Source organism: Hippocampus bargibanti, linkage group LG03 (assembly GCF_051943395.1).
Source record: "Hippocampus bargibanti isolate YZ-2025 linkage group LG03, ASM5194339v1, whole genome shotgun sequence".
In the NCBI taxonomy this organism is placed as follows: Eukaryota; Metazoa; Chordata; class Actinopteri; order Syngnathiformes; family Syngnathidae; genus Hippocampus; species Hippocampus bargibanti.
Genome location: NC_142736.1, coordinates 7,860,087 through 7,877,538, shown reverse-complemented (window position 1 = coordinate 7,877,538; position 17,452 = coordinate 7,860,087). Strand labels below are relative to the sequence as shown.

The 17,452-nt window shown below is 42.8% G+C and overlaps 1 protein-coding gene across 5 annotated transcripts in view; it reads right to left on the bottom strand.

The window, feature by feature from the left end:
- Nucleotides 1-279: 279 nt before the first annotated feature.
- The window catches only part of txlng (taxilin gamma), an 89,843-nt gene continuing 72,670 nt past the window's right edge, over nucleotides 280-17,452 (bottom strand). For 2 of the 5 annotated variants that reach the window (XM_088991784.1, XM_088991788.1), the window contains one exon: nucleotides 283-1,375. In XM_088991784.1, coding sequence (XP_088847910.1) covers nucleotides 1,169-1,375 — 207 coding nt within the window. In that variant the 3' untranslated portion in view covers nucleotides 283-1,168. Of the gene's footprint in view, nucleotides 1,376-17,452 lie in introns of all 5 variants that reach the window. The other 3 variants (XM_088991786.1, XM_088991787.1, XM_088991785.1) reach the window with 3 other exon arrangements.

Sequence of the window (17,452 nt, the reverse complement as noted above, 5' to 3'; positions counted from 1 at the left end):
TCATTAAACCGGTTTGGTGGGGTGAGGTTCAATTTGGATCGTTCATACAATAGCCTGCTTAGGCAACATAGGACTAGTAATACTGATGAAGTGATACCGGTCAAAGTGGGGCAATCAGGCCAGTTAGTCAGAACGACAGGAACTATCAGTGGAGCAGCTGCAGGGAGTAGTCTTCTAACCCTAACCCCTGAGAGCAGGGACCTATCATAGCAGAGTCCGGCACCGCTATGTCTGGACAGTAGATATATATATATATATATATATATATATATATATATATATATATATATATATATATATATATACAGGGCCTAAACTACCCGTAAGACTTTAGTTTTCTGACGAAGTTTCTTGGATAAGAAGCGAAACGTCTGACACCTTCAAAGTACAGATGACGGCTGAAGAAACCATTTCATCGATGGACCACTTCTGTACGACCAAGAGCTTACACAGACGTAAGACATCTTTAAGATACCAAAAAAGTTGTGTATGCTGAGAAGCGATTTGTGTTTAGTTCATCAGATGATCGCTTGTCAGTAGCCTGTCATGAATTAATAGCTGAAAAGGAGCTTTCTTCGAACAGCCAGAATGAACCACAAAGAAAACATCGGTAAAATTTATTATAGAAATATAATCACACCATGATTAAGGTCTGAAAACAATATTCAACATGCTGTGTCCAGTACAGATGGCAAATTATACGTTTGTTCACCTCACAATCACATTTTTAGCTGAAATGCCCACCTCTGAACTTGTTTGAAAAGATCAGATCCTACACGTGTAAAACATGAAAATACTTTTTATATATGAATATTACTTGTGTAATAATTCTGTAGAAAATAAAGTCCAAAGTACTCATAAACCTCATTTATTAAAAGCGCGGCAAACATGGCAAGAGAGATTTAGACAAATTTAATCAGACAATCAAAATATCATTCTTCCTCTATTACACAAATAGATACATACTGCTTTATTGTTCATGTGGAAAACTGGAGGTGTCACAGTAGAATTTAGAAAATTGCTGCATATACACGGCAGACTGTGTTGAGGCTGGCTCAATCCTGCAGCATGGTTTAGGTTACGAGGGGATGTATTTACAATGAAGCATTGGTGCTTTCACAAGCTGGCGGGGACTCCTTTCTCAGAAGGTCAAATTTTGTTGATTCCTTTAGTTTCCAGACTCTTGTCCAGGGAGTTTTTCATCCTCAACTTCATCTTCCTTCTCCCCTAGTTCTGGTGGCTCATCTGCCTGCTCCTGCAGGAGGCTAACCTGGTTGTTGAGGTCATTCCGTTCCCTCTGCAGAGCTCGACACAGTCTCTCCAGTAGCTCCAACTTGCCCTGAAGAGCTTTTAAGTGCCCATTTCGCAGTGTTTTCTAGAAGAGAAAAAAAAACATTTCAATGATGGGTGTGGCAAAAAATCAAAACAACCCGTGCATCAAATACTTTCTTTTGAACATCCCCCATCTCTTTCAATTTTAATAATAATAATAACAATAATACATTTTATTTTAAGCACCTTTCAAAGATCTCAAGGACACTTTACAGTCACAGACAAGCATAGACACTATAATAAATAAAATACAATTACAAATAGAATACAATAAATAAAATACAATTACAAATAGAAACAAGAGATAGAGCGACAAGGAAAATACAATTTTAAATACGTGGGTTTTGAGATGGGATTTGAAGGTGGGAAGAGAATATATCAGCCCTGGCCAACCCGCGGCTCCCGAGCCGCATGCGGCTCTTTGGCGGGTTTCATGCGGTTCTTAAGGGGCCGACTCGTAAGGAGCGTCCACATGACAAGTGTAAAACAAGTTTGGCGCTGGTGCTGCCATTCATCCTCTATCGTAATTTCGCGACCATAGCACGCGCTGCACATTTTGGAGAAAATTTAAGACTTTTAAGGGCACCTGAGAGTCGTGAAGACTTTTAAGTGCACCTGATATTCGTGAAATTACAGTATCAAGCTAACAATGTGACGTTAACACGCATGTGCATGAGATGAAAATCAATCATTTATGTCGTAAACAACGGGTGGCCAACAAGTCAGAGACTCGACACAAATTGTTTACGATGTAAACAATTCATTTGCGTCAAGTTCGCTCTTAAAATGGCAGGGAAAAAATGCACAGCAAAACGAAAATATGAAGACGAACACAAGACATTTTTAACCGAGTGGGAGAGTTTATATTTTTTTGTTGAGCGTAAGGGCAAGCCATTCAGCCTTGTATGTCAGGCGTCATTGGCGCATTTCAAAGCGTCAAATCTTCAGCGCCACTTCAGCTCACTCCACGCGAACATCGACCAAGAATTCCCCAAAGGGACTGAAATTCGCAAGCACAAGTTGGTCACTTTAAAAACTCAGACTGAAAAGCAGATAATTTTTTTCCGAAAATTTACAAAGCAACCAGAGACCGTAATGCTTGCATCATACCAACTGGCTTGGAACATTGCAGTCTAAAAAGCCATACAACGAAGGGGAGTTTATTAAGAAATGCCTTAGTGACGCTGTTGAAATCTTGTTTCCTGAAAACGACAAACTAAAACAAATGGTAGCAGATGTCCAACTGTCCCGCCACACTGTTGAACGCAGAATTTCAGACATTAGCACCGCTATTGAATCAAAGCTGCACTCTGACCTTCAAGCATGTGAGTATTTTAGTGTTGCATTGGATGAAAGTTGTGACAAGACAAGCCTCAGTTGGCAATATTTCCACGGTCTGTGACAAAGGACTGTGTGCTCAAAGAAGAACTTCTTGATATTGTGCCATCAAAAGACAGAACCCGTGGCATAGATGTGAAGGAAACAATGATGGCTGCATTTGCAAAAGCAAATCTGCCCATACCAAAACTGACTGCAATAGCCACGGATGGAGCACCTGCCATGATCGGATCTGTGAACGGGCTTGTGGGGCTGTGCAAAGCTGACTAAACATTTCCTGAGTTTTGGAATTTCCACTGCATCATCCACAGGGAGAAACTCATGTCTAAATCATTGAATTTTGAGAATATCATAAAGCCTGTGATGCAAATCCTCAACTACATCCGCACTCATGCGCTTCACCGCAGACATTTCAAGAATCTTATCGCTGAGCTGGACCAAGGGCTTCCAGGTGACCTGCCGCTGCACTGCATTGTGAGGTGGCTGTCAAAAGGCAAAGTACTTTCTTGCTTTTTTGAGCTGTTGGATGCCGTGAAACTGTTCATGGAAGAGAAAGACAAGGACTATCCCGTGCTCTCGGACCACGAGTGAATTATGGATTTAGCTTTTTTTGGTCGACATGCTGTCACTTGGACAAACTGAACCTTACCCTGCAGGGTAAGATAACAATTCTGCCTGACTTGGTGCAAAGTGTGTTTGCGTTTGTCAACAAACTGAAGCTGTTCAGGGCGCATATTCAAAAGGGAGATTTAACACATTTTTCCACTCGGCTAAAAGCGACACACACACACACACACACACACACACACACACACACACACACACACACACACACACACACACACACACACACACACACACACACACACACACACATATATATGTGTGTGTGTGTACATATATACCTACATATATACACATACACATACATATATATAGAGCTTTCATGGTTTAACATCCGTGGTCTGAATCTCATCCTTTGGCCAACTTGTTATTTACTGCAAGGTATCTGATCACTGGCAAGGCATATGTGTTTGATATATATATATATATATATATATATATATATATATATATATATATATATATATATATATATATATATATATATATATATACAGTAAAGTCTCGTTATATCGACATCGGTTATATCGATAGTACCGCTTATTACGATACTATTTCTATGAACGCAAGGAGAAAATTACATGCGCGCAGGGTCGGATATATCGATAGTCCCGGTTATATCGATATTTTTTCGGACTCCCGAGAATATCGATATAACGAGACTTTACTGTATATATATATATATATATATATATATATACATCTATACATATACATACTAATATACACTTTGTCTCCATTCTTCAGGCATCTGTTCACCATCTAAGATCTTGATGAATAACCCAGTCAGGAACACCACCGCCACCTCTCCAAGACACTTCCATACCTCAATTGGTACATCATCAAGTGCCCCCTTCATCCTCTTCAGCGCCCTCCTCACTTCATCCTTGCTATATATATATATATATATATATATATATATATATATATATATATATATATATATATATATATATATATATATATATATATATATATATAAAACGGTGTTGCGCACTAAGATTATTAAATTATGACGGAAGTGACGCAACTGCGCGCAGTATGGCACGAAGTCCCGCCCCTAGTTCTCAGAATTACTTGGACAAGTGAGGTGAGTCGCATTTCTCAGATGGTCTGGATTAACTCGCATTTTCATAAAAATACCTTATTTTGTTTCCCCTTTTGTACTGTCTAGTGCAGGGATGGGCAAACTACGGCCCGCGGGCCACATGTTAGGCTTTTTAATCCGGCCCGCCGAATTTGTCCAAATTATAGTAAAAACAGTGTCTGAAACTCGTAAAAAAAGGTAGCGTTAGCGGACAAAAGGGCAGACAACTCTGAAAAGCTGCCTGCCCCGTTTTTCACAACTTGAAACACGATAAGACCAGCAATTACAAAAAAATAACCATTGTGTTGGGGTAATTCGCCATACAAACATCTCTAAACATCGCTCCGTAGTCTTTGTTTACATTTTGAACTTCCTCATACGTCATATCATGCCTTCCTTTACACGATGTCGCATTTTCATTACGTCACATCCTGTCGCGTCATTACTATGCGCCGCATAAATACTCCTGCAGCCCGTTCGTCTTGCTCTCTCTCTCTCGCCATGCTCGCTCCTCCGTCCACACCGCGATGTGTCCGAGCTCTCCCAATTAAATCAACTTTCTGTTCAAGACCTGGCTCCCTGATGATTTAACCATCGATCTCCATCTACACCCGTCGAAGCAATGAACCAAGGGCGAACGATAAAAATAATCCAACAATTGTCACAAAGTATTAAGTTTTTTATATTAAGGTTGTCCCTACCACAAATGTTACCTTGCTTAATTTACGGTTAATGTCCAAGGCTGCAGATTTTGCTGCATTAGTCATTTGTCACCATGGTGCACAATGCAATGTTTGCATTGCTTGCTACAAGCCACTAAGCCCCTTTCATAAGTCTCACGTACACTTTACAGTCACGGTTTACGTTTTTTTAGCGTCACACATGTTAGCTTCTTTTGAATCTTTCTTCTGGGCTGAGGTTCTGTGCATCTATTTTGGAAAATGATTGGATTGGATTTGCCTTTATTAGTCTCACAGTGGTAGATGATATGCAAATACACAACCTTATAACGTTTGCGAAAGTCCGGAAGAAAGAAGCAGACTTCTGATTGGCTGCCGTGCCGAGTATGCAAATTTCAACTGCAGGTAGCCTATGTCTGTGTGCTTGGCGACGGTACACGTGTACTGTTTGCGCCTTAAGGCGAGGGCGTCCGTGGCGAGTTTGTAGAGCGTGCGGTCAGGACAATCCATCCATGATTAAGCATAGTTTAACACAAGTAGGTATTATTGAGCTTGAATATTTCGTTGTGGAATAATGTTTTGAATGTTGAAAGTGATTCAATTTTTTCAATAAATGTTGATTTCTTAACTTTGCACCTTCGAATGAAACTTAATAAAAACAGACGCAATCTTGATAAATCACAGTGCATATGTTGTTTTAATCTATTTCCATTTCCTCCTCCCAGTATCTGCGAAATAGTCTGTAAATGCCATATCTTGCATATTCTTTGAGACAAATTTATTAACTGATCAGGAATATTTTTCACATTTGAAAGACAGTTAATAAATTGGGTTGTAGTGTTCTTACTGTGCTATGAAGTTTGTACACACTACATTTAAAGGACAACCGGCACCAATTTTTTTGTTTCCTACTGACATCAGAAAAACGTGTTATAGCATCTAAAATACCCAAAACACGCAGGCTGATATTTTTAGTCAAATGAAAAACACCAATAAAAATGACTTCAAAATGAATCCGGAAATGGCCAGTTTCATAAGATCCCACTCCCTTGTTCGTGACGTCACGCCAAGATGTCTTGCCTTGCTCGAGAATCAAAACAATGGCTTCAGATTCGGAGAAGATGCTTTCTTGTTACTCATCCAGTTATGAATATGATTCAAATAGTTCTGAAGAGGGAGGCATAAATGTTTGCAATTGATTCAAGGAGTCCTCCCATGTCAATTCGAGCCGTCAATGACAGCAATGTAGCACTCAGAAAATGCAGAAGATGGCGCCCAAGCTCCGTTAGAAATGGGCTGTTTGTCTGCTGGGAATGTGTGTCAACTAGTATCAAATAGTAGTCTTGGTGCAACACACGATTCACCATCACATTATGTGTTTTCCTTCTAATTTTGCCATCAAAACGGATCAACACGAAGATTTCAGACCAAACAAAGTACCGCAAAATGCATTGTGTGTCGCTTTCTCGGTCAGGGGCGGTCCAAACGTGACGTCACATGGGGATCGTCATCAACTCGGAAACAAGACTTCATGAATATTCAGCGCGAGTCTTAAAACGTAAACTATAGCTATATGTCGTGTAATCTTTGTAAAATACGCTCAGTCAAAGTCATTTGAAGTGATTTTATGAATTATGGACATAACTTGTTTGGGGGCGTCGGTTGTCCTTTAATTCTTTAGGTTTAGTATTTCCGGCCCAAACACTCCCTCCAAATGCTCCTGGCCCGGCCCCTCTGTCAAATTTTAGAACCCATTGCGGCCGGCGAGTCAAAAAGTTTGCCCACCCCTGGTCTAGTGTATATAATTAGTTCCCTGATTCCTTTCGAGTCCAGATTACTTTGTGTGTTATTTTTTAATTAAAGTTCTGTCGAGTGGATATTTGAAGCACTTGTGCTTCATCGTGCTTTTCTGTTGCTGTTGTTATTTACAAGACGAAACCCATGTGACTTCACCCATCCCTTCTGCCATACGCTGTTGCAGGTAATGATTGTTTCATTTGGTTTTTATTGTAAAGTATTTCGTTTCTTGTGTTTCATTTGGCCGTGAGTGTTAGTGGCGTGTCGAACTATGCCGCCATTATCCAGCGCACCGCTTGTTTGCGCCGATGTCTCGCATGTGATGCGTTCAGGGACATCATGTAAATAACTGAACTTGTGTTGTATTCTCTTTTTCTGTAAATAACCACTATACGATCACACGTTCATTCTGTTTTGTTATCTACAATGTTTTGCATATTGAGAACTACTTGGACAAGTCTTATGTTATTCACAAGACAAAACCCATGCGACTTCACCCATCCCTTCTGCCATACAGTGTTGCTGCAATAAAAGAAATAAAAAGACACATCCAAGACAGTCACTGTTGTGACACCCGTCACATTGGTGCCGTGACTCGTCGATCTCAAGTGACTCCCCACTTCGGACCGGGACCGCGATGCAGCACAGCGTCTTCATCCCATCACTCGGTGGACGGTGTGTCGACCCCCATTCTGCAAATAGTGTGTTAATTGTCTGAACCGCTGTTTCGCAATTAGTGTGCTTTTCTTTTTTTCCTGTATTTTTATGTGTTAAGAATGAGCTCCTTACAAGGGACATTTAGCACACCTTTGAATAAGTGTGTTGGTCGAGGTAGAGGCATCCCAACCGTGTTACAGTCATGTAGTCCTATTCAGAGTAGCGTAGTTCGTACAGAGGGGAATGGGCAGGTTCTAGCTGAGGCCACTTCAGTTAGTGGGGACAGAGTTCCTTCCCAGACCCAGTACAGTGGATTTACGACAACCCCACAGACTCCTGACACACCGGCGACAGAGCCCTTACTCCAGTCACCTGAGGTAGTTGGGCATGAGTAACATAATAAGACATATTGGCCAGCAGCTGGCAGATAGCATTGTTGCACATCTCAGCCCAACACAATGTCACCATGCATAACACCTCAATCCTACATGACACACCCATTGACACACCAACACAATGTTTTGACTCATCACAAGTCCTGTTTACTGCCGCACCGGAAAGTTCGTGAACCACCAACTTTCAAGGGTGATCACACTGATACAGTGAACGTAGATGAGTGGGAAGACCTAATGAGGACCTGCATGAGGAAAGCAAAAGTAGCCTCGAGCATCAGGTAGAGGAAATCCTCATGAACATCAGCGGTAGAGCTAAAGATGTTGTCAAAGTTGCACAAGTAAAGTGGAATTGACGTTACCCAGAACCCAAATACCATCTATAGCAGGGGTGTCAAACATACGGCCCGCGGGCCGGAACCGGCCCCCAAGGAGGTTCAATCAGGCCCGCAGGATAATTTGAAAGTGGAAAAATGCATAAAAGACATGGAATTGATATTTTTAATTCGCTGCAATTCATGGCTTATCCTCTAAGGGGCACACTCGTTCCATCAGATTAGAAGACACGCCGCATCACTGAGGCAGACTCAAAACAGCAGACGGTGTCAATGCGCCATCTACTGCTTGTTACGACGTTGTTAATACTTTGGTCTCTGCCTCTCTGCTACACCCTCATTAGCCAAAATGTCGTTATCCAAACGGAGAAAAGTAGATAAGGAATGTAGAATTTTCAAAGAAAAATGGACCACGTCCTATTTATATACAGAGATGCACGCAAAACCTTTGTGGTTGGTGTGTTTGCAACAAGTTTCGGTATTGAAGGAATATAATATTCGACGCCACTACGAGACTCATCACAGCGAAAGATATGACGGGTTGCAAGGACAACTGAGAAGAGAAAAGATTAACGAATTGCTGGCGGGTCTGAGGAAACAGCAGTCAACTTTCATCCGGAGCCGAGAATTCAATGAAGCAGCGGTAAAAGCCAGCTACCTAATTGCTAGTGAAATAGTATTAGCATCGAAGCCGTATTTCGACATTTCGACGGTGACTTCGTTAAACGATGCATGATGAAGGCGGCTGAATTTGTATGTTCCGAGAAGCGACAAGCTTTTGCCAATATTAGCCCGACGAGGAATACTATAGCAGAGAGGATTTATTGCATTTTCCGTGGCAATTGACGAGAGCACTGACATCACAGACGTGGCCCAACTGGCCATATTTATTCGAGGAGTTGATGAGACATTGACTGTTACTGAAGAGTTTCTTGAGTTGGTGCCAATGATGGACACCACAACAGCCAAGGACATTTTCGGCTCTGTCGTTGCTGTATTGGACAGAGTTGGAGTGGACCGATCCCGCGTTGTCAGCCTGGCTACAGACGGCGCGTGATCCATGTTCGGAAAGAAAGCAGTTGTCGCGAAAAAGTTCAAAGACAAAGTACAAGCCCTTAATGGAGGAGATTGTTTCTGGACATTTCACTGTATTTTGCACCAGGAGGCATTGTGTCGCAAGTCGCTGAAAATGGACCACGTCATGGAGGTGGTTGTTCGCACTGTAAATTTCATCCGGTCCAGAGGTCTGAACCATCTCAGCGACAGCAACATTACCCACAGCCTGCCATAGCACACTTTAATGTTAGTCAGCAGGTTAAAAGCAGTACTGTTCATACAACTCCATAAATTTTCAGTATGTATTGTATGTGTATGTATGTTTCATGTACGAAGTTTACAGATTTACAGGGCAGGTGAACACTTTCTTCATTACACATTTAAAATCACTCTCCGTTTGTAAGGTGTACGCAGGGATCACACTTAGATTTTATATGCGTATGTGTAAGTGGTTTAAAAATTCCCTTCCTTTAAAAGTCTCATTTAATCTTAAAGTGCATTACTATATTTTTCAGTACCAATTAAAGTTTTGTGTCTTTGTACAATCAGTGGGATCAGTTGCAATGCATATTTGTGAATGATAAAAGTAAATTGCACATTTCTCTAAGGAAATATGAGGTGTTTCATGAAATGTTTTGTAAAAGGATAGTTCATTAAATGTCAATATTTTCCTAATGTTCTTGTGCTTCTTTACACCAAAACAAAGGAAATAAATGATATTTTTTTTATTTTTAGCAGAGTATGGTATAATTTTAATGGTCCGGCCCACTTGACATCTCCCTAGGCCGTATGTGGCCCGCGATGCGAAATGAGTTTGACACCCCTGATCTATAGCCTTCTTCGCAAGCATTTTTCTACTGCCCCTTGTTCATCTCTCCCTCTAGCAGACTTTTACACCATGCTGCCCAGCGATAAGGAGGCCGCAGATGACTGGTTGAGGCTTAGCAACGCAGCCGATGTTGCTGCCAACCGTCTCAAAGAACAGGGCTGGGATTTCACTGTTCTACCCTGGATGTGACATGGATGTTTATTAAAAATTGCCCATTCAAAGAGTTTTCCATTACATTTAGGTCAAAAACAGTAGATACATGGTCGGCAGTTGAGGTCCAAGCCATCCTGGATGAGTACCAGACAGAAATGAGTCCTAGGACTGCCACACCAGCTGCGGTGAACAGTCAACCCATTCACCATTGTCAATAAAGGGGAAATGCTGCAGAATACACCGGGTCAGGACAATGGTCAAATATCCCACTCAGCCTGGCCGCCCGACTCCGCAAATCTTGAGTGTGTCATTTCCATGCTGGAAAGAGTTTTGCTGCAGGGAGCTAACCATCCCTCTGCCTCTGGTAGACGCAAGTCAAGGCTTCCTATGGTGGACGATTTGAATAAGCTACCATGTGCTGTCTGTGCTAACGCTGACCATTCTGCGCTTATTCACTGCCGCGAAAAGATACTTTGCTTTTTGTGCTATTCACCCGATCACTCCAGACGCAAGTGCCCCACACAAGTGCAGCCCTCAAGATCACCACAGTCGGGAAACTAATGTCTCCGCATCCAAGGGACTATGATGCGGATGAAGTTCATGACCCTCCCAACAGTTCGACAGATGATCTTGAATCAATATTAGAGTCCCTCACTTCCAGTGTCCCCACGGAGAAGACGATCATCTTCCAAGGCACACACAAGGTCCTGAAGTCAGATAGACAGTAGCAGTGGTTTTACACCACTGCTACTGTCGCAGGCATTTCCCTGACCGCAATGATTCACAGCGGCTCTACTGGATGCACATTGAGTGAGTCAGCTATGGCACGATTGTTAGTATGCAACCCTGACATGAAACATTACTCTGCAGATGACGTCATTGTTGGATGTGGTGGTCGTCAGGTGACACCTTCGGCCATATGCGATGTGGAAATAGTGGTGTACGACTGCAAGTTAGCTGTGCCCATGTTTGTGGTGCCTGGAAAAACCGACGACATAATTCTTGGCAGCAATGCCATTAAGAAAATCCTTCACCTGATGCGGAAGGCTGAAGGCTACTGGCGGCTCATGTCAGAGCCCAGTAGTACTATTGATGATGAGTCCCATCACTTTTTCTCACTGCTTTCCAACACAGAGAAATGGAGGGGTGGAACTATACCTGACAAAGTTGGCATGCTGATGTTGCAGCAGTGTGTTGTTGCAACCAGAGAGTGAACATCTTGTTTGGGCTAAGCTTCCCGCCTCCGCACCGATGTTGGCAGCACAGTCACAGTTGAACCAACCCAAGCAAGGTGCAGATCGAGGAAGATTCTGGTTGGCTGGATTATCACACCAATGTGGGGCGATGGATGGCTCCCAGTGAGGGTCATAAACCCCTCGACTCATAAGTGGTGTTGAGAAGAAACACAAAGCTGGTGGATGTGTTTCCCTGCATTGCTGCAGAAGATTTGTCTGAACCTGACAACATCCAAATTTTGTCCCAATCTGTTAAGAATGCCACCGCAAGGCCAGGGTCCGAAGAAGACATCAAAATAGCACTGGACAAGCTTGCACTACATGATCTGGACTTGGATGTGTGTGCTGTCCCCGATACGTGGACTTTTCCAAAATCATTGAGAGGTATGAATCAGTCTTTTCACGGAATAGGATGGACTGTGGAGAGGCCTCTGAATTTGTGCACAAGATACACCTCGTGGATGAAAGACCATTCCGCTTGCCTTATCGAAGAGTGCCACCCAGTCAATATGAAAAGCTGAGAATGACTCTCAATGAGATGGAAGAAAAGGGCATCATTCGGAAATCCACTAGTGAATATGCATCTCCATTGGTCCTAGTGCGGAAGAAGAATGGGGAGTTGTGCATCTGCACGGATTTCAGATGGCTAAATGCCCCCATCAGGATGATGCTCTTGCCGCACTTGGAGGAAATGTCTTCTTCTCGACCATGGACCTCACCTCAGGATTCTATAATGTGCCCGTTTGAGGACCATAAGAAGTACACCGCCTTTCGTCCCCATTTGGCCTACATGAATATAACCGGATGCCACAAGGCCTATCGAACAGCCCAGCTACATTCATGCGGATTATGCTTTCCATTTTCGGGGACAAGAACTTCACCAGCGTCCTCTGCTATCTTGACGATCTCATGGTCTTTGGTCCGACAGAAGAGATTGCGCTTGAGCGATTGGAAATGGTTTTCTACGTTTGAAGAACCATAATCTGAGGCTTACTCCGAAGAACTCTCACTTTCTTCGTGATCTGTGAAGTTCCTTGGCCATGTCGTCTCAGAGTCAGGGGTACAGACAGACCCTGAAAAGGTGTAATAGATAAACAGGGTGCAGGTGGCCGACCTAATGGACAATGATGGCCTCACTCCCTCGCAGAAGATTAGGTCTTCCTTGGGAATGGTGAATTATCAGCATTTCATTGATGACTGCTCCATCAAGGCCAAGCCCCTTTCAGCCCAGAAAACTCGTGGTAAAGCCAGACGAAGGTCGAAACCTACATCGGATGCTTCAAGTCATGTGAAGTTGATACCGGCGGACTGTACCACTGAATGTCAAATTGCGTTTGAGACTCTGAAGCGTGATCTGTCAAAGAGTGTAACGTTGGCCCATCCTGACTTTGGGAAACATTTCATCCTTGCTGTCGATGCATCGTTTGGCGGCATTGGAGCTGTCCTCTCCCAGCTTCAGCCTGATGCCAAGGTTGCGAGACCAGTGTCATTTGCTAGTAAAACGCTATCACGAGCCCAATTAAACTGTCCTGAACATTGGCTCGAATTTCTTGCTTTAAAGTGGGCCGTATGTTACAAGTTTTCCCACTGGCTAAAAGGCAGACATTTTACTGCCTGGTCCGAGAACAATCCCCTGACATATATTCTGACGAAGCCCAAACGAGATGCCTGCGAGCAGAGGTGGGTGTCGAAGCTGGCAGCCTATGACTTTGACTTGAAGTATGTCCCAGGGCCCAAAAACATAGTGGCTAATGCACTGAGTCGAGAACCCTTCGTTCAGTCTTGCGTGAGCCATCGCCTGGTTAAAGAACCCTACCAATACCTACTCAACGGAGTCCAAAGGGTCGTGAATGAGACTGTACAGGATGCTTTCCGTTTCACCACTAACAGTCAGGTTGTCCACCTGGACAACCTGTTTTATACGTCCATCAGACTGGTGGTGCCTCTTGACTCCCTGGAGCGACCCCACTACCTGAAGAAGACCCTTCCATTGTCATTCCCCATAGTCAGTTACGTGACCTACAACAACAAGATTCTACAGTCAGCCGAGTCATTTTCTATGTCCAGCGACATATAAGAACCACCAAACATGAAAGAGCAGCTGAGAGGAGCTGTGTGCTTTTGTTGCTGAGGCACTGGGAGAAGCTGAAAGTTCGTGACGGGACTCTTTACACAGTAAGGAAAGATCACCACATGAACAGAAGAGTCTTTCAGTCCTTTATACCCGGGTCTATGAAACACCAAGTCCTACATGGTGTTCGTGTTCTAGGACACTCACTTTGGCTAGTGAACGGTTCTTTTGGACGGGGATGGACAAAGACATTACGAAGCATGTAAGGCAGTGCCAGAGGTGCATCTTGGGTAAGACACGAGCCAGACGCCCGGGCACCCCTGGAGAACATCCGCACTTTCTCTCCAATGGAGCTAGTATGCATTGCTTTGTGGACAGAGGAGTCCGGTGACAAGAAAACCACCGAAGTCCTCGTTATCACTGACCACTTCTCAAAGTTGGCTATCGCCTTCCCCTGCAGGAACCAATCAGCAAAGCAAGTTGCCCGCTGCCTGTGGCACAAATTCTTCTGCATTTATGGGTTCCCCAAAAGGATCCATGCAGATCACGGAGCCAATTTAGAGAGTAGGCTCATCTAGGATCTTCTTGATAGGGGTGCACAAATCCCACACAACACCGTATCATCCCATGGGTAATAGTATCGCAGAAAGATTCAACCGGACCCTTGGAGGCATGATCAGAACACTTCCCCGAAAGTCTAGGTCCAAATGGCCACATATGTCGAACTTCGTCACCAAACTAAAGTCCCATAGTGGCTAATCTGTACATGTAAGAAATGGAGAAACAGGCATTCCCGGGGATCAAACCGAGGCACTGGTTTAGATATGTGGACGACACTTTCGTCATAATTAAAGGACAAGAAATTCAATGCTACACATATCACCTCAATTCGGTAGACACTAATATTAATATTAATCGCGAGGACATTAAAGAGATCCAACTAGCCTTTTTGGATTGTAAAGTAATTTTAAAAGAGGACAGAGGGCTCTTGACTTGAGAGAGGGCATATTGACTGTTTCTAAGCAGCATATTGACTGTTTCACCAGAGGAGAAAACATTCTAGATCATTGATGAGAAGGTTTCTTCAGCCGTCATCTGTGCAAAAGTGAAGGTTTCGGACGTTTCGCCTCCTATCCAAGAGGCTTCGTCAGCGAACTAAAGTCTGACTGGTCGTATCGGCCCCATATTATAACCCTAATGTCCAGACCTGGTGGCGCCGGACACAGCTATGATAGGTCCCTACTCTCAGGTTGGGGGGGGCGCGGGACCCCCCCTGTGGCCCCACTGATTGTTCCTACATTCCTGACTAACGATTGGCCTATTACCCCCACTCCCCCCGGTATCACCTCATCAGCATAACGACCCTCATCAGCATTGCGAAAGTTGCCTAACCTGTTTTGCCTGAGCAGGCTATTGTATGAACGATCCAAATTGAACCTCACACCACCAGACCGGTTTAATGAAGGATTTTGTTGTTTTATAAGAATCGCCTCTTTTATCCCCCTTTCAAACCATCTATGTTCTTTCGCTAAGATTTTAACCTCATTGTCGTCAAATGAGTGGTTGCTAGCTTTTAGGTGCAAATGTACTGCCGATTGAGGCCCACTAGTATTATCCCTGCGATGTTGATAAAGTCTTTTTTTGAGAATTTGTTGAGTCTCCCCAATGTACTGCGCTTTACAATTTTCATTCTTACAATGTATGGAATAAACTACATTACTTTGTTTTTCATTTGGTAGCCTATCTTTTGGATGCACTAATTTTTGCCTTAACGTGTTTATCGGTTTGAAATAAGTAGGAATTTTATGTTGCCAAAGGACTCTTTGTAATTTTTCAGAAACTCCTGCAATGTACGGTACTGCTACTCCTCTCCTTTTAGTATCTTGAGAATTATTGGTTTCGTTCGCTATTCTTTCTTTCTGACATTTGTTGAATGACCACTGAGGGTACCCACAGTTAGTGAGTGCTCTCCTGATATGTTTTGACTCCTTTTCTCTACCTTCAGTGCTAGTTGGTATTAGTTTAGCCCTATGCTGGAGGGTTCTGATAACTCCTAGTTTATGTTGTAAAGGGTGGTTAGAGTCAAAAAGTAAGTATTGGTCAGTGTGCGTAGCCTTCCTAAAGACTTCTGTTTTTAGCGCTCTGTCCTCTTTTATAATTACTTTACAATCCAAGAAGGCTAGTTGGTTCTCTTGAATGTCCTCACGAGTAAATTTAATGTTGAAGTCTACAGAGTTGAGATGATCTGTGAAGGATTGAATTTCTTGTTTCTTAATTATGACAAAAGTATCGTCCACATATCTAAACCAGTGTCTAGGTTTTGTCCCTGGGAAGGATGTGAGGGCCTGTTTCTCCATCTCTTCCATGTAAAGATTAGCCACTATGGGTGAAACTGGTGAGCCCATAGCACAACCATGGATTTGTTTATAAAATTTTTCCCGAAATTGAAAATACGTAGTATTAAGGCAGATTTCTAATAATTGGCAGATGTGATCCGGTTTCAGTTTGGTTCTTTCATGCAGAGAAACATCCGCCAGCAGCCTCGTCCTCACCACTGAGCCTGCTGCTGGGGTTGGGACAGATGTAAAGAGAGAAGTCACATCGTATGATGCCAAAGTTTCCTCAGGTTCCAATATGAGGTCTTTGATCCTCTCTACAAACCCTGTGGTGTTCTCTACGTGGTATTCTGTGTTACCAACCAACGGAGCTAAAATAGTTTTTAAATATTTGGCTACATTGTATGTAGAGGAGTCAATGCTACAAACAATGGGTCGGAGGGGGAACCCTTCTTTATGTATTTTTGGCAGGCCATAGATACATGGCGTGGCCTCTCCCGGGTATAATCTAAAATACATCTGTTTGTCTATATGTTTTCCTTTCTCTAGCTTTTGGAGACAGTCAATCATTTCTTTCTTGTATCTATTGGAAGGGTCCCTTTTTAGTTGCTCATACGTGTTAGAATCACTGATTAACCTATTTATTTTGTCTTCATAATCCAATGTGTTGAGCAGCACTGTGCATCTGCCCTTGTCTGCTGGCAAAATAGTAATATTTTTGTCTTTTTGTAGAGTAGTTAACGCCTTTCTCTCTTCTAATGTTATGTTGGACGGAGGAAGTTTGGCACTACTGAGAAGAGCTGATATTTTAATGCGTAGATCATCTGCCTCTGCATACGAAAGTTTGTTATTTTTAATAGCCGATTCAGTAGCTGTGATATAATCTATTGTAGGTATAGTTTTAGGAGTCACTGAGAAATTTAAACCTTTGGTAAGTACCGCCTTTTCTGTCTCTGAGAGATCTCTGTCTGACAAATTTTTGATCCAATTCTCCCTTGCAAACTGTTCATACCTAATTTTACGCGTGTTTACCAGTAGCTGAGATTGTTTCAGTAAAAGTAATTTTTGAAATCTACCCTTTTGTCTCTCTTTGGTTTTGCTGTGGTGCCTCATATAACCGGATTTAGTAAATTCACACACTTCATGATAGATTTTGTGGGTAAGATTAGTTTGTAATCGCTGATAATAAGTTTCTATTTCTGACTGTTTGTTTTTTATCTCTATGTTAAGTCTCCTAATTCGCAAATTTAGAATTTTCCTAGTATAATTTTGTTGCATTTTATCGGCTAAGTATCCGGGTTCCAGGGGTGCTTGCTTCAAGCATTTAGGAATTAACCGGCTCTGTCTACATCTAAGATTGAATCTGAGGTGGTTCTTTAAATCAGCTAATTTAAAGGTGGCCTTTTCTAAGTTACGTACCAGCAGAAGGATGTCTCTCTCAAAGTTGGCAGCAATACGTCTGTGTAAGCTCTCAGTCGTACAGGAGTGGTCCATCGATGAGAAGGTTTCTTCAGCCGTCATCTGTACAAA